This window comes from Tyto alba, unplaced genomic scaffold (assembly GCF_018691265.1).
Source record: "Tyto alba isolate M040663 unplaced genomic scaffold, T.alba_DEE_v4.0 Super-Scaffold_40, whole genome shotgun sequence".
Taxonomy (NCBI): domain Eukaryota; kingdom Metazoa; phylum Chordata; class Aves; order Strigiformes; family Tytonidae; genus Tyto; species Tyto alba.
In genome coordinates, this window is record NW_024881316.1 from 38,644,935 (window position 1) to 38,672,669 (window position 27,735).

A 27,735-nucleotide genomic window follows, 5' to 3' on the forward strand; every position below is an offset into this window, starting at 1 on the left:
CTTTCATATTTTTTTATTTAAATGGAACTTTAACTTTGTTTACAATTACAGATTTCTTTTTTGACTTCCCAGTCATGATCTAAAGTAGCAAATGAATCTATGGACTGTAGAGAATGCATTGCTGTTCTTTCCTCCTTTATCCTCTTGAAAACTGAAGTGATCCAGGGAGGAGTTACAATCTAATGAGAAGAGAAATCCATAGAGCCATAACACGCGTAAATTCAAACAAACTATCTTTGACTTTTACAATTAAGATGCAGATAATGCGAGACTACTTCAGCAGCAGTCAGCACGGATCGAATCATCACTGCTGTAGTGCCATCACCTTCAAACTCTCATGCAGAAATCAGGGCTCAGAGGCTTAAATTCAGCGTTTGTTTTTGTGGTCGTTATCTCTTAAGTTCTACATTTGTAAACTATTATGTAAAATTGTTAATTTTCTTTTTCCTCTCTCACCACTTACTCCCCCAACTCAACATTACACGTAGATGCGCAGCCTTAATTGGTTTACTTGCAAGAAGATAATCTTTTTTTCCTCCTTTCCCACTGTTGCCTGTTAGCTTAAAGGCTTTTTAGCTGAAGGTTGATAATTATCATTGAGAAGAAACTAGCACATCAGGAGTTCATTTTCCATCTTAGCACTTGTGGTGCTCCTTTGAACTCCTCTCGCCAAACCCGCATTCCCACTCTGTCACTTTCCTCCCTCCATCATAAAAAGGTCCCGGCAGCCGGCGGCTCCAGCCTTTGCTGGCGGGCAGGGCACCGCTTCCCCCGAGCGCTCCTCCAGCATGGACAAACTGCACGAGACGTTGATAAACATGGAAGACGCTTTGGGTTCGGATCACCCTGTCTGCTTATCGTCCTGGGACTGGAAAAGCACTGCAGGGGCTTTCGAGCTGAACCCCGTCTCGTCTCCACAGAGCTTATCCCCGACTCCCTCCTTCGAGTCCTACTCCGCGTCCCCTTGCCCGGCGGTGACGGAGGCTCCTTACAGCAGCGGCGGTGGTGGCAGCTTGGTGGGCTACAGCCTGGTGGACTTCCCCCCTGCCTACCTGCCCAGCCCCGGGCAGGCCCGACTGCCCAAGGGCACCAAGGTGAGGATGTCCGCCCAGCGCAGGAGGAAGGCCAGCGAGAGGGAGAAGCTGCGCATGAGGACCCTGGCCGACGCGCTCCACACGCTGCGCAACTACCTGCCCCCCGTCTACAGCCAGAGGGGACAGCCCCTCACCAAAATACAAACCCTGAAGTACACCATCAAGTACATCAGCGAACTGACGGAGCTCCTCAACAGCGTCAAGAGGGTGTAGATCCCACCTAGAGCACCCACCCCGGCACGCTCAGGGTCTTTACAAACAAACAAAAAAAAAACAGCAAAATTTCTTCCTCGCCGGAGTGTGGTGGTGTGGGGTGAAGAGGAGGATGGAGCAATGGAAGGAGAGCGAGAGCCACCCTAGTACAGAGGACAACGATGCTGGAAGGTGATGTAGGATTGCCTAAAAACCCAAGCTGGAGGTTACCGAGACAGAAGTTTTGCTTTTTATCATGTCTTTTTTTGTTGTTGTTTTTTAATAATAAGCTTCTGAGAAATATTGAACCTAGTCTGATACAAAAGTAAGAAAAAAAAAAAAGAGCCAACTGATCTTCCTAGGATTCACTGTTCTGACTGATCTTCTGTTCAATAAGGACAATAATAAATCCATACATTTTAAACTGAATTTTAAAAAAGTAAATAACAACAGTATAAAACTAAGTGTATTGATTTGTAGGCACTTTAATACTAGGATGAGGAAGAACATGTACAGTTAGTTCAAGTATTGTCTATTTATCCACATCTCCACTGTACCGAAAAATCAAGAAACTAAATAATAGTGAGAACATCTTAGCTCATAAACAAATAAATATCAATGTCATAGTCCGTATCTTGTATTATATATCTGATTGATAGATAAGCAAAATCTAGTGATGACTGTTAAATATTGGAAATTAAATAAAAGCAAACAGACATATTGTATAGATAAATTGATGTTAAATCTTATCTTCTTTATTAATATATACAGAAACATATAATATTTCTGTATCTAATATATAAAACCTCATTGCTTTAATGCCTGATAAATAATGGAAGACATTTTTACATCAAATTGCTAGAACAAATAAGATTAAACTGAGTTATCTTCCTTTTCTCTGACATGAAATAAATTGATTCAAGCATTGGAAAGACGTGAAGTTTTATCCTCAAGGTATACTGAAGCCTAGGAGAACTCTAGTAACCAGCAAGTCTCCTTATTAAAAGCTGTCAGATCAGCTGTTTCCTACAGCTAGTAACAGTCCTGTAAAATACATACATGAACTTACATTTCAAAAACTAAACAAATGAAGATGTAATCTTAATCCTTAATTACTCTGACTTTCACCTGACAAGTATCACACAGGTCACACCACACCACCAAAAAATGAGTTGCTTTGTAAATCTCATTGCAGATTGATTTGTAAGTCTTGGCTGTGCTGAGGACAGCAATGGCCAGAGCGGAGTAAAACCCTGGGCTGAGTTGTGTGGAGCTAATTAAGTGAGATTAACCTTTTCTCCACGGGGAGATGTAAAGCACAGAGAGAGCAGCAGCCAGGAGGTAACAGGCTTGTCTCATGAGGATGGATAGATCAGCATGTCTGTGCGGGGCAGACGGTTTATGTTCATGGATACATCCTGTAGCAGAGCACTGCAAAGCTAAAACTTTATTGCATCCTTCTCTGTTTTGCTTTCCCTCTTTCTGTTTTTTTTTGGAAGGAAAGACAATTGCCTTTGCACATTTTTCTCTCCAAGGCTCAGCCTAAACTGATTCAGTGCTCTTTTCACATGGTACATGTGTATTAGAGCAATCAGTGTGAAATCCATCAATGTCTCAAAAAAGCAGCTATATTCAAATTTTTGCAGGTAGCACTGTCACTCAAGATGTGATCACATTTAAGCACATCTCATACGCTTCTGTTGTTTTAACCCATGCTAGATTTCTCACAAGTTTTAGGGTTTCAGCAAGAATATAACTAGAATCATTTTTAAAAGCCCTATGAAATTTTCAAACTAGAGAAAAATTTATGCACGTATGAGATGGCAGCACTAATGTTAGCATAGCATTCCTCAGCATAAATCTGTGCAGCTGATCCAGAATTGAGCAGATAAAGAGTCACATAGGCATGGTCACTCTGGATTATGTTTTCCAGTGGAATGAAATTGCACATTGCCCATGAGATCTTGCACAGAACCATAACTGAGAGCTCGACCCCAAGTCCTTTCTCAGAAACTCTTGTCGCTGACGGCTATAAAGGGGTACTTGATCACCAAGCCTGGCAAACCACCAGCAGATACACAGGAAGATAACCCTGACATTCTGTGATGCTAGTTAAGGACCATCATCGTTCACAAGTATAGTGGCTGGTTATGTTGTCTATGCCTGGTAAGATTTTTAAGGAACAAGGCTAAATCTTCCACATCTGAAACCAAAGGTAACAACTACTATTCCCAGCTCTTTAGCTAGGGAAGCCTAAAGGATCATAGTTAAAGCAGAAGAACAAGGATTTAGAAGGATACTGTCATTGTTAGTTTATCTATGACCATGGCTGGTCAGCATTGCTGCCTCAGTTTACCCATCTACAAATTAAGACTCTGATAACTGATGGTTTCAGAAAGCTGCTGCTCACAGACAAAGCTAAGTAATGCTGTATGCAGAAAGAGTGTCCCTGTAGATTTGAGAAGGGGTTCAAGTCAGTATTTCCCACTACTCCAGAGAAAGTAGCAAGTTAAGGCCCTGAATGTAGTGGGCTCATTAGAGCCTGTAGAGCTCCTCTCTCTCCCCGCAAGTCCAAGGTGGAACAGTTTCTACCTGTGTGCCAGTGGACTGGACCTTGCCTGTGCCTGCTCCCTAGCCCCAGAAGTCCAGTGGCTGCTGCCATACCTTTAAATACTTCGAGCACCAGCCTAACATTTACTAGAATACATTGTACTCTTACAATGTTTAACATGTTTGATCCCCTTTCAGGGAATATGTCCTTCCACCTGCATGTGAGGATGGGGAAAGTGACTGAGATGTATAACTAGGAGGGGTAGACAGATTCAGTGCCTGCCTGTGACTTAGGATCTCCTAGGATCTGCCAGGTTTAGTTTCTTCCTTTCCAGAAAGAAGGGAATTTTTGCTTTTCCTGACTTAGAACATCTCTTTAAACCTCTGCCTTTATAATTCTTCACCTCGGCATAGACATTTCACTGGTCCTCAAGGAAATAGTCCAAATTATTATTTTCTTGATGTCCTGTTGCTACTAAATGTTATATTTTATTAACTTTTAAATAAAATGGAATACAGTCAAGGTTCCTTCTCTTTTCCCTTTCTTTTACCCCCAGAAATTTAGGATATTGAATTAGTGTAAAAGAGACCAAGTTAAGTCTCCCACTTGAGGGAATGATATCTAGCCCCCCAAGACTGTACACATATTGAATTGCAGCAGTAATACCATAATAATACATAAAACAGAGGCCAAAGAGTGGAACCTTGGTCTGAAAAAGTGGTCTAAATCATAGAAGCAGAGCACCAGGATACAGCCCCAGTCCCCAGGGCAGGCTTTCCACCTGAATTCGGCAGTGACAACTTCTCTCCCCATGCTATAAAAAGGGTGCAGTGGTGTGTTGCCAGCCAGCAACAGTAATAGCTACATAAACACCCTGAAGATAGCAAGGAGGTCAAGTTCCCAAGTACCTTGGAGAGAACATTCCCCAGTGGTTAAAGGATCACATGTGGAAGCAACTCCTTGGGCAAGCTATGGCTGTGGGAGCAGCAGAGCTCACCCCCCAGCCCCGCAAAAGCAGAGGGGAGCCCAGGGCCACCCGCCTTCCTGCACACAGAGTGCTTTGAAATTCTACGCTGAGGAGCACCACGTAGGTGCCAAGAGGTTTTATGGCTACACATTTGGGCTGCACATAGGTGTGCTTGGGGGGAAGAAAGCCTCCTACTAAAGGGCTTCAGCCCTTTCCCTTGGGGAGCTGCCACAGCTCCACAGTCCTGCCTAGGGGTGCCAGGGGCCATCCCTCCAGCTCTGTGTGTCAGTAGCTAAAAAAAAAAAAAAAATGAAGCCACAACATTATACCTACATCCCAGCTGAGACAGTATCTGAATTTTATTTCTCAACTTATTTACCATACAACCACAAATGCTATTATAGCATTTAACAGACTGGAAACTTGGTTGTGGAGAGAAGTCCCAGCTCCCAATAAAGCAGCTTCTTTTTAATGAGTGATAGAAGTTAGATCCATCTGAACCATCTCCCTGATCAAGACCCCGACTTTTTGCTTCTATACATAGCAACATGAACCTAGGCTTACTCTTTTATCAGCACACCAAGTACTGTAAGGAGACCAGTTTACCTTACTTCTGCTTTAAAGCATTTATTTCAAAGCACATGCTTGTCTGGGATTTGGGGACCTAGCTAACACTGGTTAGGTGTTTCTGGACTCGCATGCACAAATGGAAACAACGTTTATATGGGAGTGACTAGATGAAGGCTCAAATAGGCTTGTGGCAGAAGCCAAAACTTGGACCAAAATATTCCCAAATCATTAGATTATCAGAACATTTTCCTCTAGATATAGGTGCATAGCATTTAGTCTTTTACCAAAGACATTAAGATTTAAAACAAAAAGCAAAGTAATATACCAAAAAGAAAGTTAATTGGGCCAGAAAAGTGTCAGTTTTCTCAATTTTTTAGCATTAATAGTAAGTCGTTGCTTTAAATCAAAGCAGTGCATAGTTTTAAAATACTAACCATGTCACTGAATATAGACTATAGTAAAAATGAGAGCTGTGAGTAGCAGAGCCAATGAGACTACTTGTAACACTGACTTACCATCATTTATTTGAAGTGGAAATAGCTGTCTGCAGTACACTTCTGTTATTGTTCCTATTTTCCTATAAAAACAAATCACACCAGACTTCTCTTTTCCCTTAGACTTTTATCATTCACCTGTTGAAATTGCAGAAGACATTAAGCATAAACAAAGAAGATTGATCTGCTTTCAACTTGTGTTAACAGGGATATAAAAATAACATCCCAAATACCAGGGGAAAAAGCATGCGGTCATAAAATATCCACTTAAAAGGCAAAGAGGTGTTGCTACAACACTTGAAGAGGAATTTTTTTTATATATATATGTACACATATAACTAGGAAGGCAATTCCTGAATTTTAGTTTAAAACAGACACCTCTGAGGTGGAAAGAGTATTACTGTCGTGTCTTCAAAAGATTTTCCTGACATTCAAATGGATTGTGTGTCTCACATACTGTTGGAAAATCTGACAAGAAGCTTTATATAAATCTAGTCCAACTATGGAAGGGAATCTCCTTGAATTTTCCCCATATATCAAAAAGGTAAAGGACCATCTTATCTATTAACACTTCTCATTTTTCAAAATGGCACTAAGCAGAGCTTTTAGGAGAGCTGAAGAGTAGAACCACAGCTTACCTGAGCATCATCTTGCTTTTCAACAACTCTTAAATCCCCATCAACAGATAAAGAATCTCAAGATATTAATTTTATGAAAAAAAAAAAAATGCAGGTTTCTTAGATGAGATTATAAATACCAGATTTCGATTGCTAAGTGATGTTGTCCTCAAGTTTATGGTTTGAAGAAAGAAATCAGAAACCTGGGGAGCCACAACTGAGACTGAGTTAACACTACTGAAATAAGTTGCCCAACCTCATGCTTGGTTCTCACAACAGTCCCTCGTTGTTGCATTTTTTTCCCCCCAAACAGCTGTAAGAGGGGGAAGGTGGCTCAGGCTACCCAAGGCAGCCTACCCTGTGCTGGAAGAGTGTTGTCATGGCAGGTGAAGATTGCCACTCACCTATCTGGAAAAAAATACAGCATAAAAGTCTCATTTCTTGGGAGACAGTCTGCATTATGCAAGACACTCAGGGAAGTCACCATACCACTTAAAGTTCCCATATTTGTGTACTGTTAGGTACAAAACCCTGGTAGAAGGTGTGTCCTTTGGTTGCTTAATAGATTGTGCCTGCGGAGTGAGGAATAGCTAGTACTTAACCCAGTGTGTTAATATAGGTGAAAGCACTAAACACAAAATCACTGACTTCAAGTCTGCTATCAGGCTTATATGTTCTGTATTTTCCTTTTATTCTCATGCTGACATATTTACAACTCATTCCTCAATATCACAGTTCCATGGTTTTAGTCTTCACCTACCACAGGAGTAATAAAATAAGACTCATTTAGCACAGTAGCCTCCTATATTGGAAAACAGTCTTGATGTACAACTAGGGACCTGACATGTTCCTCATCATGAAGCCCACACAGATTTTTCCAGAAATGACAGTAAAAGACATTTACTGCAGATATGCTTAGCCCATAACTGGAAGACAGACAAGACTTACAAATATGAGCTTTTAATTACAACACAAACTATTTAGTGGGAACTCTGTACAGGTATTGTAGCAACAGAGCTACAATCTTTTAGACAGCATAGTTTTTCACAAAGTGCAAATAGATTCACAAAATAGTTTCTTGTTCAAGTTAGCCTTCACAGAAATCCCCTGTAATATAATTCTATTTAATATAAAGTTAAAAAACCAGACACCCATTATTGTATTTTAGCCCTAAGGGATAATGATTCATGCTAAGCAACAGCTTTCCTTAGAACAGGAAAATACAATATTGAATCTGAACTGTTTTCACATTACTGTTCAGATGCAAGGAAGAAACCAAGAAATTTTCCTCCCATTAAAAAGAAAAAAAAAAAAAAAAAAAAACAAACAGGAAAAAAAGAGAGACAGGATAATCTGATGGGAGGTCCTAAACCTCATGTTCTCTAGTAAGGAAGAAGGATCCTTAACACTTTGTGGATAAAGTCCATGTATTACTGTTACTACTACTACTACTACAAGTCCTCACTAAAAGCGTTTTCGTTTTTGTTTTTGTTTTTGTTTTTTTTTTTCTTCCATTTAAGCCAACAGTTTACTCAGCTAAGCAGGCACTGATGCTACCTGTGAGTGACTTCTCTCCCCACCTAGGGAAGGCAACTTGACATTGCAGAGCCACAACACTCTTGCAAATTCCCTGGTTTACAGCTTTTCTGTCAATAGCCACTACAGGATCAAGTATGTTTGTCCCCATCTTGCTTCAAAAGACACTTTCTCTTACTGACATTAAGCTCCCTATAATCCTTTGTTCATACTGAGGCTTTACAAAAAAGCTCAGAGTGATTTATAATTGACTTCACACCTGTTGCCACCTTCCTCTCCCTACCGAAAAACAGATGCTTCCAAATGCAAAGTGACTAGACACAAGTTTTGGACATGCTTGCTGAGAGGACTAGGTCAGATGCAAGTCACTAAAGAATGGAGATTTCAACACTGTCAAGGAACACAAGAGAGCAACACGCTTATTTAACTTAAAGACAAAGCCACACTGGTTAGCTGACCCTTTTGTCATTAGACACAGTCAATATATTTTCCCCAACAATTTCAAGATGTTTTCACTTATCAGTCTGGACAGGCTGTACTTGCTTAGGCCATCTAACTGCAATTTCATAAAACTAAACAGTTCTTGTTTGTCTCTGTCAAAAGTCGGTGTGTTCACCTATAGGGAGAAGAGAGGCATATGGAAGTCTGTTATGTTACAACAGCAGTATTCTTGGTATTTTGATAGTGTAATTTAAGATTGACACCAACCTCTGCTCGTTGATTTTCTTCCTAACAAGTACTGCTCCAGATGACGTTTGCCCATGGGGATGTGGTTCTGCACTGTGGTCTAGTGAGATATTTCAGCTTTTAATTTTCTGTACAGCACATGCTTGGACTAGGAGTGTCATCTGACACAGCTTGAGAGGGCATGTGCCATATTGCTGAGCAAAGATTCAAGAGTGACTTGAGAAGTGCTCATTTTCTTACCACGTCTGTGTTTCCCAGGGTTGCATCTCCTTGGACAAAACAAACCTGAAGGCTGTTGCATAGTGCTGCAGATCACCACGCTGCAGTGGAAATACAGCTACAAGGCAAGAATATTAATATTATGTGTAGGGGACTCTTGGAAAACTTCTGATGTGTACTGACCCCAAAGGAGATGAACTGAACACTGCTAAGTGGTTAGTCTTTGTTTACTACTCTTATAGTGTTATCCCTTCAAGGAGGTGGCTAATAGCCCCAGGCAGCACGTGGCCAGCTGAGACCTTACACAGCTTTTGCTCCATGCACTGCTCCAGGCTCACATACTAGGACTGCTGACAGCATGGTGACAGACAGGAGACATCTCACCTGCTCTTGTAACAGAGTTGTGCCTTGTACAAAGGTGAACATCTTCACTTCAAATCTTTTCAGGTGCTGAGGAAATTTTACTCTGAGGCTATAATGAACTTCATGGAAGACAGTTCTGTAGGAGTCTTCACTGTTTTCACACCTTTTTTGGCAAAAAATAAAGAAAATGTATTTAATTTAAGACTTCATTACTTCAGCCAGATCTTTAAACAAAGCAAGGAGGTGAAATACAGAGGAGCTTCCCTCTCAGTTTCCCTCAGTCCATAGAGGTACGGATAGAGGCTCCCCCAGTCACAATCCCTACCTTTGGCCACAGTCAGGGTTGCTTCTTGTTCTTTCTTTCTAGCTGGAAGCTGTTAGCTAGAAGCACTTCTGGCCACCCCCATGACCTGCTGCCACCAGCAAACATAGCCACTGTGCTGACACGTACATGCATTCCACAGCCTAGTACTGTGTCCTGCCCATCAGGACAAAACAACGCATCCAAGCTGACTTTTATCCTCTTCCTCTTTCCTCCCACCTAAGGTAAGGGCCCTTGTGCTGAACAGTTTCCAAACAACAGGAGGGAAGTCCTCCTTACCCATTTATAAGGATGGGCCACTGTGGAAGGCTGTCCTGGCTTTCTGAGTTAGTAGCCCAACAGTCATCCAGGTTTAGCTCCAGTCTCACATCTTTAGGCTGAAGCAGTTCAACTTCAAAATACAGTGCCTCCCTCAGATATTTTACCACAGGATATTCTGAGTCCTGGTAGGGCTCTGAATAGGATTTCTCTGGAAGAGAGTATTGTTAGAGTTTCCTGTTTACAGAGTAAGCATTCACAAACTTTCCACTTCACTCTTCTTTCCACCATTTACTCTGGCAGAGTAATACTAAAATCTGGGAGAATGTATGGACAACAAATGGAAATAGGACAGCAGAAAAGTAAGAACTGGCAATGAAAGCAAAGATCTGAACTCTATTCCTTGTCTCTGACAATCTGGAAGTGAGACATTTCTTCTGCAAAAACCCATTGGAGTAAGATGCTCATTCAAAGCTCTCTATAAAGGTAGTGGGTGGGGAGGTTAGGCAGGGAAGTAAAAAAATTCATCATGACCACTCCAGTCAGGGTGAGTGTTTGGTTCAAGCTTCAGTTAGTACTTTCCGCTAGCATTGTTACCATTTTACAGCAATATAGTATGTAGCTTCCTTCTCTGACAAAGGTTATGATTATTTTGGTCAGTGCTGTTTAGCCACACTTAGGAAGCTGATAGGAGAGAGAAGCTGACATCACATCCACTACACAAAACCTTTAACATGCCCAGACCAATCAGGAAAACCACATGTGTCAGTGATGCTATGTCTGATCCACTACAGATACTTGACCATTTATGTTGCATTCTGGAATGGAAACCTCTGCTAGAGGCCTTAAAGAGATTTCCACTTCATCCCTGAAGATATAAAAAAGTCACCTGGACATTGTCCAGGACAACCTGCTCTAGGTGGCCCTGCTTGATCAGAGTGGATGGACAAGATGACTTTCAGAGTTCCCTTATGACCTTAATTGTTCAGTGATTCTAAAGAGTCTAATCATAAATGTTACCTTTGAAAATCTTCAATGAAAGAGCAAGAGAGCCAAACCCTGGCTTAATACTGGGTGGTGGGTTCTTCTTAGATTCATACTGGATATCAACAGTCTGCTTGATTGCATACCAGCATACAAATTTCAGTCTGAGGGAAGAGGTTTAGCATTATATTTTTGAAACCTAAATACCCTGGACAACCTTCTTCCAGGGAATGACACTTACTGATATACTGGTGTATCATTGCCAGGTCTGAAATAGAGTACGTCGTTTTCATATGTCATAGTTGTGCTATTGAACTGAAAAGATACACATCGTTACAAAAGTTACATTAGAGTTTACTTTGGTTTTGACACAATATCCACATCCCTTCACTTGACTGGAAGATTGCACTGAGCAGAGAACATTTAGGAATGGCCAGAAATTACTGACCAACAGCCCTATGCCTACTGAACTAAAGCTGACAGCTATGCCATAAGCCAAGAAGAAACAGTTTATTAGCTAACAATACCGTGAATATGACATAAACACCCAGAAGGGGAGTGCAGAGGCCCTGAGAAAAAAAAAGAGATCAGTCAATTCTGTTGAGAGAATCCGTGGTATAGCATGAGATATGACACTCACAGAACCTGAATTTGAGCATGATGTGATCCTTTGTTATTTTGTCTCATTTCTATTTATGCAGTGCGGAGGCAGCAGGAACAGGACCTAGTCTTGTGCCACGTAGTCATTAACAGCACCGAACCAGCTTCTGCTGAGATACACTTATATGCCTTGCAGCATAAATTCACATTCAAGTCCATTAATAAACAATCCAGAGGTGTCAAACTGAAAGCTAGTTTCAGAAAAGCACCTCTGACTTTGAAAACTGTTTTTACCAAATAAAAACTTCTGCCCAACTGAACTTGGTACCCTCAAAAAAAGAGGGTAGAGGTACTACTTAACAAAAAAGTCAGCTGTGACCTTCTTGCAGCTTCTGTTCAACTCACCTCTCCCAGTTCTAGTACTAAACCAACCCCAATGCAGACTAAAGTTCACATGACTAAGTCATTACCTTTCTACTTGTTCCACAAGTGTTCACATTGAACTTGAAGGTTGCGGTCTTTTTTGTCACTAGACTGGGTTTGCACCGTCTGTCCCTCAGGACAAACAGGCTGGTGTCCAGGTCTGCAACTCCTACCAATTTTACTGCTGTAATAACCACAGTGCCATTGGGCAGGCACACTGAAAGAAAAAAAAAAAAAAAAATTCATACAAATCAGGACTCAGCCTCCTTTATTCTGTAGCCTAACACAACAAAGAGGTTCTATAAGGATTTTCTAGCAAGTTTTTTGGCAGCTCACAAGAAATAAGTTTTGAGCAAGACTCTCTTCAGTACTAACACTTAATTTTCTTCAAGCTAGCTGCCAGCAGAGTGTGCACTATGTGCACATAGCTAGTGATTTCACTTACCTTTCTCCTCCTAGGAACTCTCACCCTCTCCCCAAAAGGATTTTTCTAGCCAAGATGTTTAGGACATGCAATACTAGTGAGTAGCTTTAGAATGACTAATTTCTATGTCAATCCTCCCCTCCACACCCACTAAAACACCCCTCCCTCCCCTCCCCCCAAGAAACTGTTCAATCCCCAAACCAGCGACAAACACCGTTTAAAAAAACTTGATTATTTTGGAGGTAGGGGAAGTGGAGTTTCCCACCTTCTCCCCCTCCTGTACTAGGCAGGATAGTCATTACAATCTGGAATTTGACTTGCCTTGTAGCATATAACCATGTAGGAAGTCTGACAGGCAAATATAGAGTATCACACAAGTATAAACTCTAGAAACATTTCAGACTCCATGGACTTGTGTGACTTAGTTATGCAACTCAGAGATCATTAACAGCTAATCTTCAACACGTTCTTACATATTAGCTCTGAAGGTGAAAATCTGCAGGAGATTGAAAAGTCCCTCCTATTTGTGAGGGTGATGCCATCCTTCAAGGTTAAGTGGAGTGAAGCCTTTATTCCAGAGGTATGGAAATCCTAGAGATGACAATCACAGGTTAAACAAGAAAATAAAGGCACATTGTTCAACTAAAATATTCAAAAACTAGGAGGGTCAAAGTCAAACCCACAGGAGAGATTTTTTTTTTTTTTTTTTCTAATCTAGAAGCTCACACAATGAGCTTTTTTTGGTGGTTTTGCAGTAGAGTGCAGTACAAACTCCATTGCATGCAGCTTCCATGAAAGACAGCTCAGCCTTAAAGTGCTTGCAGAATGTTTTTTTTTTTTCTTGCCTGTATCTGCTAACATCAAACAAGAGAAATTAAAGTGTTCTTCCTAAGGCAGAAAATAGTCCTCCATTAATCCTTTGAAGCATATCTTAAAAGGAAGTTTTATTTCACCTTCAAGGACATAGTGTATCGTGTTCATATCTCACAGCTAGAGCATGCCTTTTAGTTGTTACACGCCAACATTCTTACCTCATAGCTCACATGGGAAGAAAGGAAAGGGACAGAGATTGCCAAGTGAGTGCCATTGTCCCTCAGGCTGTAGTTGTATTGCTGCGCAGCCTCTGGGGACAGGTGCCAGTCTGAGATGAAGGGTAGCCAGTTTTGGTCCACATTCCCATGAGTGATGATGAGATGAAGGTTCCTCCTATCACAAAATCCTCTCGCACTGGGCAGCACTGTAACACAGTCAAGACTCAGCCAGCATGCTAGCTGACATCAGAGTTTAGTAGGGCTATTTAGGATTGACAGTATCCCTGACTGAAATTAACCCAGTTAACAGCCAAGTTCACAGCCAGATTGGTACAGTTTTGCCCAAGTTTCACTAGTTTACCTGCATCTTTAACAGCTGACACTATTATGACCGGGACAGCGAAGGTCTCACTTGTTGGATGGGTTGTGAATGCAAGTGTGACATTCAGGGTGTATGCTCTCATGTCTTCTCTCATGTACTAGGAAAATCATATTTAGAAATAAAAATCACCAAGTGATATCATCATTTGTATACCATGGTATGCTGCACTGTCTCAGTACACACCTCTTTCTTAATACTTGGTGTATCAAGTGGGACTTCTATTCTGTAGGCTTTACTTCCATTAGCATGTCTGATCTCATATGTTAGATATCCATGCTGAATAGCTTCAGGTACAGCCACAGTTGCCCCCTCAATTGTTAAGTTCACAAGCTCCACATCTGGGAGGAATGTTCCCACTGTTACATTTATTAGCCTTGCACTCAGATTTGAGTCTGAAAAGGAACACAATAACTTTAAGCTCTTAACAGTACCAAAATCTTTAATAAATTCAACGTTAGGCTACTTACTGTTGGTTATAGCAAGTTCTACTTGTTCAAATGGTGTTTCTATTTCCTTGATGATAGTGTGTTTGGTTAGTCCCCATTTATTATCTTCCCATTGATGTTTCAAGAACAGGTTGATGGTGTATTTTGCCCCATGCTGTCCACTGCTCACAGAAGTCTAGAATTTCAAATCAACATCCTTTAATATAACATGATTTTATGTTTGTATTGTAGCATCTCAAGGTTAGCTAGAGCTACAGCTCCAAACAATTGTCCCTCCCAGCTCAGCAATCATGAACTCCTAAGTGGCACTTGCTGTATACCTATGAGTTTAGATTCTCTCAGAATACTCAGAAGACTTCCTTTAGAAAATTGTCCCTCACTCTCAAGTTTCAAAGCAACAGGGGACTATTTCACCAGTGATAGGGCTCCTCCTGCAACTTCCTTTGAAGTTCAGTTGTTACAACATTTGCCCAGGATTCGGTTCACTCCAAGCAACTAGATTTAGATGTATAGTCTCAACCCATCCCAATATCATATGGTCTGGTGGACAAATGGGTTGTTTCCATTCTTTTAAATGGTCTGTGTAAAATACAACAGAACCCATGCTTGTCTTACAGCCCAGTTAGGACTGTCTCCAAGTAGTATGACATCAGTACTAAAAGGCAAAAATATCTGTGTTAACCTGAGGAAGGAGACAAATCAATAGTTCTGTGTAGGATTCTGTGCTTGTATGAACAGAAATTCTTCAAAGTGGTGCTTACAAGAGCTATCTTTGGTCATGGCTTTTGGAATTTTTTATATACTCTTTCTTCCCCGTCACCTCCATCCTTCATCTGAAAACAAACCAACCAACCAAAAAACCGAACAGGAAGCTTGTTGCCTGGCACCTAATAAGTCACTAACCTTGTAATAGCCACCTTCTGCACCTATTGGTATCTTCATTGTAATTGCATTTGAGTCATTTGATAATACATATTTCCTGGAAGCCATTTCTTTGGCAGAGAGTTTGTGTAGATCCACACCAGCTTCAACAAGCACATCCTTAAAGCTAGTTGCTCCAGCAGAGAGCAGTTGAGTATATTTTGGAACAGTCCAGATGATTGTTTTGTTAGTGTACTCCACACCATCTTAGGGACAAGATATGAAAGCTGTCAGCTCATTACTCTAGTTGTAAGTCAGTCCCTGTAGATTCAAGCATTGGAGCAAGGTACTGCATTTCTCACCTACAGGACATGCCACAGCAGTATCCACCATCAGGATCATCCATCGCTGTTTGTAAAAGGTACTGGATCTCACTGCAGAGAAGGTAATTCCCTGATTCTGTAGGAAAACATCTGGTTAGACCTACACAGCCTGGAAGCTTGCTGGGCCAGAGTGAGCATACCAACCTCAACCAGCTGAATTTGTGCAGCAGTGTATGGTATCCGCAGCAGAATCCTGGTGTCTGTGGTGTTGAGTCCATAGCCTGCACTCCAAGCATCGCTCACAAGCAAAGCCTTTTTTTCTTCGGGCTGATGAAACACTATTTGCCATATTGAAGCTTCTCCTGATTTTGCCTATCCAGAGAAATTCATCAATGGTTTAAACATGATGCTCAAAGTAACGGATTTACTATACTGAACAATTTATTGTATTGAACTGCCCAGCAGTTTTGTTGCCTTATTCTAAATACTGCTAGGGGGATACCCCTCCAGCTTTGCCCTGCCTCCCCTCACACATACAGAAAACTATCCATATCAAGAGCATCAGAGATTAAATGCACAGCTGTATTGCAAATACAGGGTCCAAGAAGAAAAAAGCCTATCCACAGTTCAGTCCTGGGTCATGGAAGTCTTAGAGACAGTTTTTGTTGCACAGTCTTTTGTCTTGGGAAGATTTGCTTTCTAGGCTTTTTGAGAAATCAGTTTCCATTTCTTCCTTGAAGACATGGCCTACAGCTATCTGTATTTCTAACAAAATCTCTATACTAAAAATCACTTGTTACAGAAGTTCTGCTCTTCCTACGTAAGTGCTTTTTGAAAAGATATTTTGTACTGTGTGGACATAGAATAGAAGGATGGTTGTGCCAGAAGTAGTACTACCTTTTACTAGGAAGAAAAGCTGTAGTTTTACCTCTGGAAAGGCAAGAGTCCAGTACTCTGGTTTATCTTGAATGAAGTCTTTTACAGTCTGTGGAACCTCCCTCCTGATAGAAACCTGAAGGGAAAAAGCCTCTGTAAGGTGTTTGCTGATAGCACTTGTTTCTTTGTCTTCAATACCCTACAAGTCTTTTTCAACAAGGACCAGCTTTTTCTAGAGGGAGGTTTCCTCCTGCCAAGTAAAAATTTATGGCATAAGATGCCATCATGCACGGTGCATTATCTATAACCCATTTGATTTCAGCTTTTTTATTTTCTACTTATCTTCCCGTTTCTACTTCCAGTTAAGGCCAGGAATTTGTTCTTGACTCTCAGTGTCCTCTTCCAAGAGGAGTCCTTTTTCCCCCTCTACATTTCTTCCCAGCAAATTCAGTAGGGAAACTTTCTTCAGAAAGTATACATTTCTGTTACCTCAAATAATATTAATTGAAGCAACACTAAGTGAGTTCAATCCATTAGCTTAACATTTTGAATACTATTTCAAAACTTTATTGGCTATTAATGCTGGCAAGTAGGCTATATAAGCATAATATAAATGCAGCACTAAACTCAAAATGACTGCTGCACATTCACTAGTGAGCTGTTCATGGTGGGGCATTCAAACTCTGTTTCCAATACCTATTCCTAGCATCTAATCAGCTTCAAAGAGAACACCTCTCCTTAAGTAGCTTACTATAAGTACTTCCAGTACTTACCTCCATGTAGTTACTTTCACATACTAATTCTCTTGGACTCCAAGGACTATAATGGCAGCTTGCACTTTTCAGATGAGTTGTAGCATTTTTCATATCAGGAGTATGAGATGTTTTGATCTGTATAGTTACTATGAACACATCTTTCTGCATGAACACAGGGAACAGTTGATTGTTAGACAGATTTTCTCCAGTTATGCACCGCCTACCCTTGTGACCTAGAAGTAAATTACAAAACCCACCCACCAGCCTCAGCACAGAATAGCAACTCCATACTGAATCATTATTGCTTTCTACTTGACTAACTACATAGGCTATATGCATATAGGCGTGTAGCTATATAGAAACATAAATACATTGGGGAGCAGCTTCAACCTTTCACATAGCCCCAGAACTGGACAAAAAAATGCTCCCTAAAATATAGTTGATCTTCTGTTTTATGACATAGAAGTGAACAAGCTTTTGAGCTTTTACCCTAATGCGCCTCAGACACTAAATATTAGAGCAGAGTGCAGCACAGATGCCAGACAGAATTCCCTTTTCTTATCCAAGATAAAACAATTGCTCTTCAAGGGCATAAGTGATATGCTTCTTTATGTGTCCATCTGTAGGCATCAAATGTCAATACCATAGATTTCCTCAGATCTCTGGATACCTTTGAGGAGAATTAAATCATTTTCTGCTAATAGACGTAAAAGATGTCACAACACCTCAATTAATACTTACCAGTAATTTGGCAATCTTTCACATAAGTGTCATATACAACAGCACTGTAGTCAAAATGCCTATAATAGACTTACCTCTAAGTGAGAATGACAGCTTAGGGCAGAAGCACGAAACTCAATGTTACTCCAATTGCTGTAAGTTAGTGTATAGCCACACTGCGATGCCATGGCCTCATCTAACTCCCAGGCTATTCCAGATTGATCTATAGGCAATTAATGAAGAAGAGTATTGATGAGTATAACTTCTGCTCTGCAAACTCCTTGAGTGACCTGTCCTTGCCCCAGGGTTCAGCTGACCCTGCTCCAATAGGGCCCAGCTGCATACCCTAGGCTCAGACATCAGAGAATTGTGAAGTAGTGAAAGAGAGCTGTAATGAAGTTCATAGAAAGTAAGAAAGTTAAGATTAGACATACTGGGACAGGGAACACCAGCAGCTCAAGGACTGAAGATTAAAAAAAAAGAATCACCAACATAGAGAGATATTAAATCCTAAAGGTGCAAAACCCCCATTAAACAAAGAACAGTCAGGGAGATCATCAGTATTAGAGTTGTTGGGATTGACAGATTATGTCAGTCTATCAACATCAGGAGTCTGATCCATGGTTGGTACAGGTCCATGTTTCTCTCTCATGCCTGCCTAGCCAACAGAGTCTCTTCAGGGGTCTTACAAGGATGACAAACACACTAAAGCTTAATTTGGATTTTTCTGTAGGCTAAAAAACTGTCTTTCTGGTTTTGAGCTTTTCTGTTTTCTGTTTTAAGTACTCTTTCCTTCCAAAAATTATTGTTTTATACTTTCAAGCTGTACATATCCCAGTTGCAGAGTCTCCTTCTTTGTGTACGGACAAAGATGCCTGAACAAAGAATAACATATTAAGTGAGTTTTTACAGAAATTTAAAGTTCTAGAAAGATGGGTGTTATGTTATGGATCACAGAATCATAGAATGGTTTAGGTTGGAAGGGACTTTTAAGATCAACTAGTTCCAACCCCTCTGCCATGGGCAGGGACACCTTCCACTAGACCATGTTGCTCACAGCCCCGTCCAACCTGGCCTTGAACCCTTCCAGGGAGGGGGCAGCCACAGCTTCTCTGGGAAACCTGTGCCAGTGCCTCACCACCCTCACAGTAAAGAATTTCTTCCTTCTATCTCATCTAAATCTACCCTCTTTCAGTTTGAAACCATGACCCCTCATCGTCCTTTCACTACACTTCCTGATGAAGAGTCCCTCCCCATCTTTCCTGTAGCCCCCTTTGAGTACTGGAAGGACACTATAAGGTCACCCCGGAGCCTCCTCTTCTCCAGGCTGAAGAACCCAACTCTCTCAGCCTGTCCCAGTAAGGGAAGTGCTCCAGCCCCCAATCATCTTCATGGCCTTCCTCTGGACTCACTACAACAGGTGCATGTCCTTCTTATATTGGGGGACCCAGAGCTGAATGCAGTACTCCAGGTGGAGCCTCACAAGAGCAGAGTAGATAGGGAGAATCACATCCCTCGACCTGCTGGCCACACTTCTCTATGCAACCCAAGATACATTTGGCTTTCTGGGCTGGCGCGTACACTGTTGGCTCATAGTTTTCCATCCACTAATACCCCTAAGTTCTTCTCCACAGGGCTGCTCTCATTCCATGGGGAGCTAGTTGAAGGCTGAGTTTACATTTTATGCATATATTCTTATACTTGATGATGTTTATAGGCCAAAAGTTATCTCACTCTTCTCTTCCAGGGCACCCTGGTACTTTTGCCTTGAATGCACCACTTGTTGACTACTAAGCCCCTAGCCAGAGGGCCCAGCTAATTATTCTTAATCTTCATTAAGAATTTGTACAACTCCACCAAGTCCCTTAACCGCCAGCAAAGAAAGCAGAAAGCCACTAGTGCAAAATCCATAATTTAGTGCCATCTTCAACTGGGGAACATTTTTATCAGTAGGGAAATCCACCAGCATTAACATGCCTAGAAACTAAGATGTGCATTCCAGTTTGAGTCCAAAGATATCAATATCAAGTCTAATCATGGTTAAGTTATCGCACAACAACTCTAGAGAACAGGTTATGCAGAAATAAAGGTAGTATTTGGCTTTACTTACAATGAGGTCCAGCCGACTGAACTCTATAATCTTACAATAATTCAGGGAATGCTAGTATAGGAGGACCTCAACATCTCACCATGTGCAATTCCTTCTCCAAATTCTTCTATATCAACTTACCAACAACAGAAAAAGATAAGTATTTGTCCTCAAAGTATTCTGCACTCAGTATTATACGCAAAAGGTTCCCCAAGCACTCCGAACTCATGGTCTCTGTATTGAACATATTGAAAGGCTAGTAAATAGGGGATTAAAGGTAGCATACAAACAGAAATCTGTTACTTCATAGATTGCTTTATAAAGTCACTATTTTGACAATCATATTGTAGCATCTCTAGTCAGGAGATGTTAGAACATTTTCTTTGAACCAGAAATACTTCCCAGAGAAAAGTCAGCTCTGAAATTAGTATTCCAGTAGTAATTGTGTCTGATCAGCTAGCAATGTTATCTGCAACAGCTGGTCATGGAAACAGGATTTTTGGAACAAACTCAAAAAAATACTGAATTAGCTGCCTCAATCTGAACACCTTGAATAGAATAGAACAGAACAAGAAAGTACCCCCATCCTCCTGAAAAGACAAAACCTCAACCCCTAAACCAGAAAAACCCAACCAACAAGCTCCAAAAATCCCTATGCACACTTATTCACAAGAGAAGTCACAAGCCAAGTCTGGGTGGGGAGAGCTACATCAGCTACCCATTTAGCCTACACAGTTCACCTGCCCAAGTACCAGTACCAGAAGGTAGCTGGCTCATGCTGGGAAAGGATCATGCAGAAGCAAAGAATATGGCTTGAAAAGCTCAAGTCCTAAGCTATCACCACAGCTTAAATCAGTCTATGGCTGCCAAACCTCTTAAAGGCAGGAAGCAGGTACAGATTGTTCTAGATGTAGGACTAGAGACCAGAGAAGACTTTCCATTTGACATATATTTCTAATAAACTAGGATTTGTTGTTTCAAACAGCAGTTTCTGTGTAATAGTTAGCTAATGCCAAGTAGACCTTTTACAGTAATGGTGCATTTCAAGAGCTGTGAGGATCCTTTTTCCTAGAGAGTTCAGCACTGTATCCTTAAGTTAAGCAGAGATGGTCATACTAAGGAACACCAGACAGGTGTTGGCAAACATGACCTTATTCTGCCCCTATTCCAAGCTACCAACTTGATTCAGTATAAAAGCTACATAATTGTTCCAAGCGAGATAAAACCTCCTCCAGTATCTTTTTACTTTTATCTTCAGTAAATATTAACATGCTTATATAGCACCTACAGTGCTTAAGGCCAGCTCTCGGTATCTGTTCTTTGAGGACCAGATCTATTTTGTAAGGAAGAAGTTATAGCAGACAGCAGTTTTGGTTAAGAAAACTATTATTCTCAGGCAAAACACTGATATCTTTACAGTATTTAAGAGAGCTTACATATTACATAGTCAATAACAATAACCAGGCTCAAGAAAACAAAACCAACAATAAAGTCTCTATTAATTCATCAGTGTTTGTTACCAGAGTGAGGAAAGGTGGAAACACTTGCTTAATATGATGGTACATGTTTAAAGAGTAGCCATGATTAGTTACCAATAAACACCTATACATTTGGAGTTTCTCAAAAATACACAAGTACAGATGCCCCAAGAGCTTCAGGTTCTTCTGAAACACACACACAAGCACAGAGATCACCTACAAAAAAGCCTGGAAACTGTTATATAAAAACCATTTATGACAGCATTACCTGGTTTCTCTTGGGTCCATACTTCAGAGATTAATACCCCTATTAGTAACCACCTGTAAGTGAAGACAGGGATTAGCAGTAGCCTCAGCTGTGACAACTTGCTAACAAATTTCTGTGCTCAGAAAGTTGCAGTCTGGATATTAAACTAATCTTAAATTTAGAGCTACAGGTCCAGACTTGGAAATTACAAAATGGTACTTCCTTAGTTACCACTGAAAACATAAGGAAGGCAAACCAGAAAAATCAATATATTTAATGCCTTAGGTAAGACCATTTATGTTTATAGTCATGAAGATCTCACCTCTGCACCATACTCAGATCCATTGTGCATTTGCTCAGCCTCTACCTGTGGTGCTTTTTTTCTTTATGGTCACACACAAACAAAAATCTCCTTCCTCAACTTTGCATACAAATCAAAACCTTTCTATCTTTTTAGAGTCCCTGACTAAATAAAAAGGCAGCCACCTTTATACTGATGGAACTAATTTTCAGCTGTTTACCCTCCTAACCGTGAACCTATAATTCATGTCACCTGTTCATTTGCTTTACTGATTAAATCTTCTTCTACTTAAGTCCCTAGATCCTCCACTTTTGATGGTTGTCAACTCCTAATTATCAGGTTGTTAGGAGACAGTAAGATAATTGGTGCTGCTCTGAGAAAGCATGGGGTAATTCATTGTTTTGGAGTTACTCCTCTTCACCTTGTGTGGTGGGTTGACCCTGGCTGGGCACCAGGTTCCCACCAATGCTGCTCTGTCATTCCCCTCCTCAGCTGGACGGGAGAGAGAATATAATGAAAAGCTTATGGGTCAAGGTAAGGACGTGGAGAGATTGATCATTCACCAGTTACTGTCATGGACAAAACAGACTTCACTTGGGGAAAATTAATTTAATTTATTATCAAGCAGATCAGAGTAGGATAATGAGAAATAAAAATTAAATCTTAAAACCACTTTCTTCTCACCCCTTCCTTCCTCCCAGGCTTAGCTTTCTTCCTGATTTCTCCACCTCCCACCTCTAAGCAGCACAGGGGGATGGGGAATGGGGGTTGTAGTCAGTTAGGGTTCTGCTGCTCCTTCCTCCTCAGCAGAAGGACTCCTCACACTTCTTCCACTGCTCCAGCATGGGGTCCCTTCCATGGCAGACAGTCCTCCGTGAACTCCTCCAACATGAGTCTTTCCCACAGGTTACATACAGTTCTTCACAAACTGCTCCAACATGGGTCCCTCCCAAAGGGTGCGGTCCTTCAGGGGCCACAGGTCCTGTCAGAAGCCTGCTCCAGCATGGGCTTCCCACAGGGTCACAGCCTCCTTCGGTTACCCACCTGCTCTGGCGTGGGGACTTCCACGGGCTGCAGGTGGGTATCTGCTCCACCATGGACATCCATGGGCTGCAGGGGCACATGCAAACCCAGTGCATGGTCTCCTCCGTGAAGGATTTTGCATAACCTTCCCTGGACAGCTGAAGTCTGCAAATGCAGTCTGCAAACTGTAAAATGCAGTTTTAAGGAAATTGGTGTAACAGAAAAGGGAAGGAACTATTGACGCTTAAGGTAAGTGGTCAAAACTAACAGTAAAAGGAAACCTAGCTGGCGACCGATGGGTGTCACAAATTAAATGAAGGGGTGACCTGTGGGACACCTAGACCAGAAATTACCCCAAAATTTGGGGAAAATTTACCCCAAAACTGTGGAGGAGTGAATCTGACCACAGACAGATTAGAGAAAAGGACTCTGCCTTTGCTGCTTTCTGAAGGCAGAGAAATTATACTGGTGTCCCTGGGTCCGGATCATTCCCACCATCATCTGTGTGGGTCCCCTCTGGTCACCGTGAGTGATGTGTGGGAGCATGATGTCCCTGGGGCTGCTGAGCTGAGCTGCTGACAGTCAGAAGGTGGCCAGGTCTCTCAGTGTCCAAAGGGGCTGGTGTGGTCTGTTCACATTGTCTGTAAGTGTTGAGCACTGTTTGTGCTTAACTATAGCAATATCAGTAGCATAAACAATAATAGCTGCAGTGTTGTTTTATGTAATAAAGGGTGCTAGATTTCAGCGTTGTTAGTTTTGGTCATCATTCAGTTCAGCTGTCAGTCACTCTGTGCAGATACATCCTCAACTCTCAGAGCCATAGTTCCCCTGTGGCAAGGATAACGTCTCCTTTTCATGACTAAAATGTCGCTTTGATTTCCCTGTTTGCTTTGTGCACCCATGTGTTTTCTAGCAACTTCACCAGGACATAAGAAACATCATGCATGTCAACAAATGCCGTTCTTCTGTTTGAAACACCTTTGGCAGTGTTTCCTAGTGAGCGCTCAGAATTGCCTCCGTCCCTCTCTCTATATATTTCCTATCCTAACCTTACATTGGGGGTTCTTTTGTCCTAGGCTTATGCCTGTAACACATGGGGTTTGCTCCTTCCTTTGCCCATGTGAAGGCTGCAGGAGTAAAACTGGAGGATTTATTTGTAATTAACACCGATGTCCTCGAGAGGGAGCCTGAGACTCTCCTACGGGGCTGCTCAGCCCCGTCCCTCCGGGACCTGTCCGGGGGCGCAGGGACACCCACTTCGGTTTTAAACGCAACACAAATTACACAGGGTCGTTTTAGGCAGATACATGTATTTCTGGTGCCTATCACGGCTCGCCTTACTGCACTACTCCCATATCTTCAAGAGTATATAAAAAAAGAATTGAATGTAAAAACCAAAGTTTGCCGTGCTCCAGGATGTTTTTTTACCTCAGAAACAAGTGTTATCCCCAACTGGTTTGTGTTGCTGTTGTTTCCTTCTGAAATTCCCTATATGATAAATTTTTAACTTCACGGGAAGTTTTCCTGAGAAGAACTATCCACCAAGGATACTATATACATAGTGGATTATAATAATAAACTCATTTGTGATCAGGCAGTCAGGTCTTAAATAGCGGCTAGCACATCCCTGTTTATTATTGTTGGAGTGTAGTCCTTTTGAATTATGGCTTTATGTCTCTGTGCAGTGCATTTTTACAGTATTACAAAAGAGATTATTACATTTTTCTGGAACTTGATTTTAGGTAACAGGAGGAAAGTGTCTGAGATTTCCTCTAGTTTACATCAACTCCACTTGACATTTAAAGCAGATCTGCACTGCTGACAAGCCCATCACACCAATTATATGGTAAGTGTTAAAGTTGCTCATGCTTTGCCACCTCAAACAGATTCTAGCCATGTTTCCATTAACCCTTTAACCTGTCAACACTCACAGTGCAGGCTGAGGCTATGGGTCAAAGTGGCATCCTGGGGGTTTCTTATTCACTTCTTGCAGTTTAAACAGGATCTTGATAACTAACAACCATATTCTGGAATGGTAGAAGAATTGCAGTAGTCCTGCTAAAACTCAGCCTTATTGTCATGGCACTGAAAGCATTACCCATCTAGTTTACCCACAGTCACTGTTTGTTTGTTTCCTTCTTTTTAATTTTTTACCAATCAACAGTAGATTAATTCCTATACACTTTTATGTTTCTGGGCTGTTGTGGGGGTTGTGGGGTTGTTGGGTTTTTTTTGTGTTTGTTTTTTTTGTTTTTTTTTTTTTTTTAGGTTTTTTTTTTTTTTTTTTTTTTTTTTTTGTATATAGCACATGTTGTCTTGGACCATAATTATGATTCTGGGCAATACAATAACACAAATAAATTTGAGATTATTTATATCCAGTCAAAACTAAATTGGCATCTGACAACTAAAAAGCAAGAAGCAGTCTTGTTTGTCACAATTTTAATTTCTAAAGAATGATGAAATCTAAAAGGCTTTGTTCAAACCCTATGGCCAAAATGCCCAAGATGACAGGCAATTTTTCCCTTCTGGACTTTCAATCAGTATCAGGGCAAGAAGAGGAAGCAATGATGTAATATTAGGCACACTTTAAGAGCTAACAACTGTGTGGAACCATATGTTGGTATCAGCATATCTTAATGTTACCCGCCTTTCAGCTGGTAACTGATAACTCTCCCACAGCAAGCAGCCACTGGGTAGAAGGTCAGGTTATGTCTTGCCATGACCCTTAGATGAAGGAAAAAAAGGAGCCGTAACAGATAAATTAAAGTCAAATCATAGTTCCTCTAGGATTAGGTAATAGATAATTCTATGCTAATAGGAATAATAAAACGGAGAGAGGTTTTGCAGTCTCACCCGTATAAAGTGAGTCTTGTAAAATGTTCACCAGGAAATGTATTACTCATTCTCTTCACAGCATTGCAATGCAGAATAATAGATATTCAATCATCTACTCTCTGTCTCTCTCTGTTTCCTTCTCCTCCCATGAATCTTTTCCTAGACAGTGTGCTTATGTGCTAGCCTAATTCAAATATTTTCTATCTTAAAAAAAAAATGGGGAGACAGAAAACACACAGTTCATTTGTAAGTGGTATCTGCAAGAGCAAACACATTAGATAGAACAAGGCCATTAACTAAAACTCAGAAACTTATGCTGTGTTGTCTCTGATGAAACATATGTCTCCTCTGGGGATATGAATAATTTTCTAAATCATCACTGACTTGATTTTCAGTTAGGCAGAGTCCTGCTACAGGAGTACAGCAGAGCTAAGATCCCCAGAGAGTCAGGAAATCATCTGTCTCAGAGTTGTGGTTGGTTTTCTTTGGGGTCCCCCATATCCAGAAGCTGTAGGTATGATGATTGTCAGATGACATTTCACAGACTGAACCAGGGATCAGCACATTTAAAAGGAAAAATGTTCTGAGTTAAAGCTTTATAAGGCATGCTATGGTAGTCCTTTCTTCTCTGAATAGGATACAGCAGGACATTTGAAACAAGCCTCCCCCCAAGAGTATTGATCATGACCATATTGTCTTGTGAAGTGCATCACGATTGGCACACGGAGGATGCATTAAGCCATTCCTTCACCCCATCTTCTCCTTGCTCATGTTTTCTGAGTGTCATCTCTTTCAACCTGATGGTTCAAGAGCAGTGCATGCTCTCCCCTGAACCAGGACCGTAACCTATGGAGTTATGTATGACATCTCCTATAATTGAAAATACCATTCTCAAAGTCTTTCTGCATCAATAAAACTGAGCCAAAGTAAGAGAAACAGTTGCACTAGGAAGTAATTTGGCCCTTAAAGTCCAGTTAGGAATTGAGAATAGGAATTTATGTGCAGTGGAGAGCAGTTTGTGGAAATGTCTGGAACCAAATGCGAGGCAATTTAGATTACTGCGATAGCACAAAAGCGCTTTGTGTAGACAATTTAAGACATCTGCCCATGGTCCAGACATCTGTGTGCGATGAATACCATTTTTGAGCTAGCTCTTTATTTATCATTCAGTGATGTCCATTAATAATTGCTGCCCCCGTAAAACCCTGTTTTTTGTCTATACTTAGTTATATATGGTTACTTGACAACTGTAATAAACAAGGAAAGAATTACTTGTTCTTAAATTGAAAATACAATCTGTGATCTAGTTCTATTTCAAATATAGACAAACACATTTTACTCTTCCCTCCCATTCTCTCTTTGTCTATATTTGAAGATGCTATTGCACATTTATATCTCTGAAAGTAATGGACACATAAACTACCTCTTGTCACGCAGATGGGTCACGCAGATATAATCCTTTTGTATTTTTAGCTCATTTTCAGTTTCAAACCTCCTGTGATGCCGAAAAACCTGAAATGTTTAGGCATATGCTCAGAAGCCACAATTCTTCTCTTCAGACACATTTTTTTTCTTTGGCCACTTCCAATACTTCTCTGGATTTATACTCCTTATTTCTCTGATTTAGAATTCTATCCTTCCTCTGTTTATGTAAAGCCTTTCAGATTTTGCAATATCATTTACTTATCTAGTAAGTAAGTATTGGTGCTGTAAGAAGGAAGGAAATTTTCTTTGGTGCAAGACCATGTACCGGTACTAATCAGACTTTGTAACAACAGAGATAGCAAGTGAAACTTCTGTAATCACAAGCAAATAAGGAGGATTTTTTCCGTCTGTCCAAGTAATTCCATGTCTTATTATCAGTCAAAAAGAAGCAATATAGAACCAAGAAAAGAGTAATTTTCCCAGAGTATCTTTATAAAATTTACCTTATAAGTCTAATTGTAATTTATATAAATAAAGTTTGATGCTTGTTTATTGGAGTCTCTAATGTTTAATGCTTCAGTCTTGAATGAACAACAATCTGATCCTCTCTGATTTCAATGAGCTTTGGATTAGGCTCTC

At 40.8% G+C, this 27,735-nt stretch overlaps 2 protein-coding genes across 2 annotated transcripts; one reads left to right on the forward strand and one right to left on the reverse strand.

Annotated features, from left to right (window-relative positions):
- Positions 1-788: 788 nt before the first annotated feature.
- MSGN1 (mesogenin 1) lies at positions 789-1,307 on the forward strand. Its single transcript, XM_009975179.3, has one exon. It carries the CDS (start codon positions 789-791, stop codon positions 1,305-1,307), a length of 519 nt encoding a protein of 172 aa, XP_009973481.2.
- A 7,310-nt stretch (positions 1,308-8,617) lies between these two features.
- Positions 8,618-20,013, reverse strand: LOC104367948. Its single transcript, XM_009975178.3, has 19 exons — positions 19,926-20,013; positions 17,791-17,918; positions 16,994-17,137; positions 16,273-16,356; positions 15,549-15,716; positions 15,384-15,480; positions 15,064-15,287; positions 14,182-14,335; positions 13,898-14,106; positions 13,694-13,811; positions 13,333-13,538; positions 12,775-12,892; positions 11,925-12,094; positions 11,096-11,169; positions 10,891-11,018; positions 9,892-10,081; positions 9,312-9,453; positions 8,949-9,045; positions 8,618-8,637 (listed from the first exon to the last, which is right to left on the reverse strand). Exons 1-19 carry the CDS (start codon positions 20,011-20,013, stop codon positions 8,618-8,620), a joined length of 2,559 nt encoding a protein of 852 aa, XP_009973480.3.
- Positions 20,014-27,735: the final 7,722 nt, after the last annotated feature.

What these genes read in the sequence shown, in the direction of transcription:
- MSGN1 (XM_009975179.3), top strand. Translation starts at nt 789, where the DNA reads ATGGACAAACTGCACGAGACGTTGATAAACATGGAAGACGCTTTGGGT.
- LOC104367948 (XM_009975178.3), bottom strand. Translation starts at nt 20,013, where the DNA reads ATGAGTTCGGAGTGCTTGGGGAACCTTTTGCGTATAATACTGAGTGCA. An exon ending in GGACTCTTGCCTTTCCAGAG is followed by an intron (nt 15,717 to 16,272) that starts GTAAAACTACAG and finishes TTCTCTGGATAG; the next exon opens with GCAAAATCAGGAGAAGCTTC. An exon ending in AATGATACACCAGTATATCA is followed by an intron (nt 11,019 to 11,095) that starts GTAAGTGTCATT and finishes CTCTTCCCTCAG; the next exon opens with ACTGAAATTTGTATGCTGGT.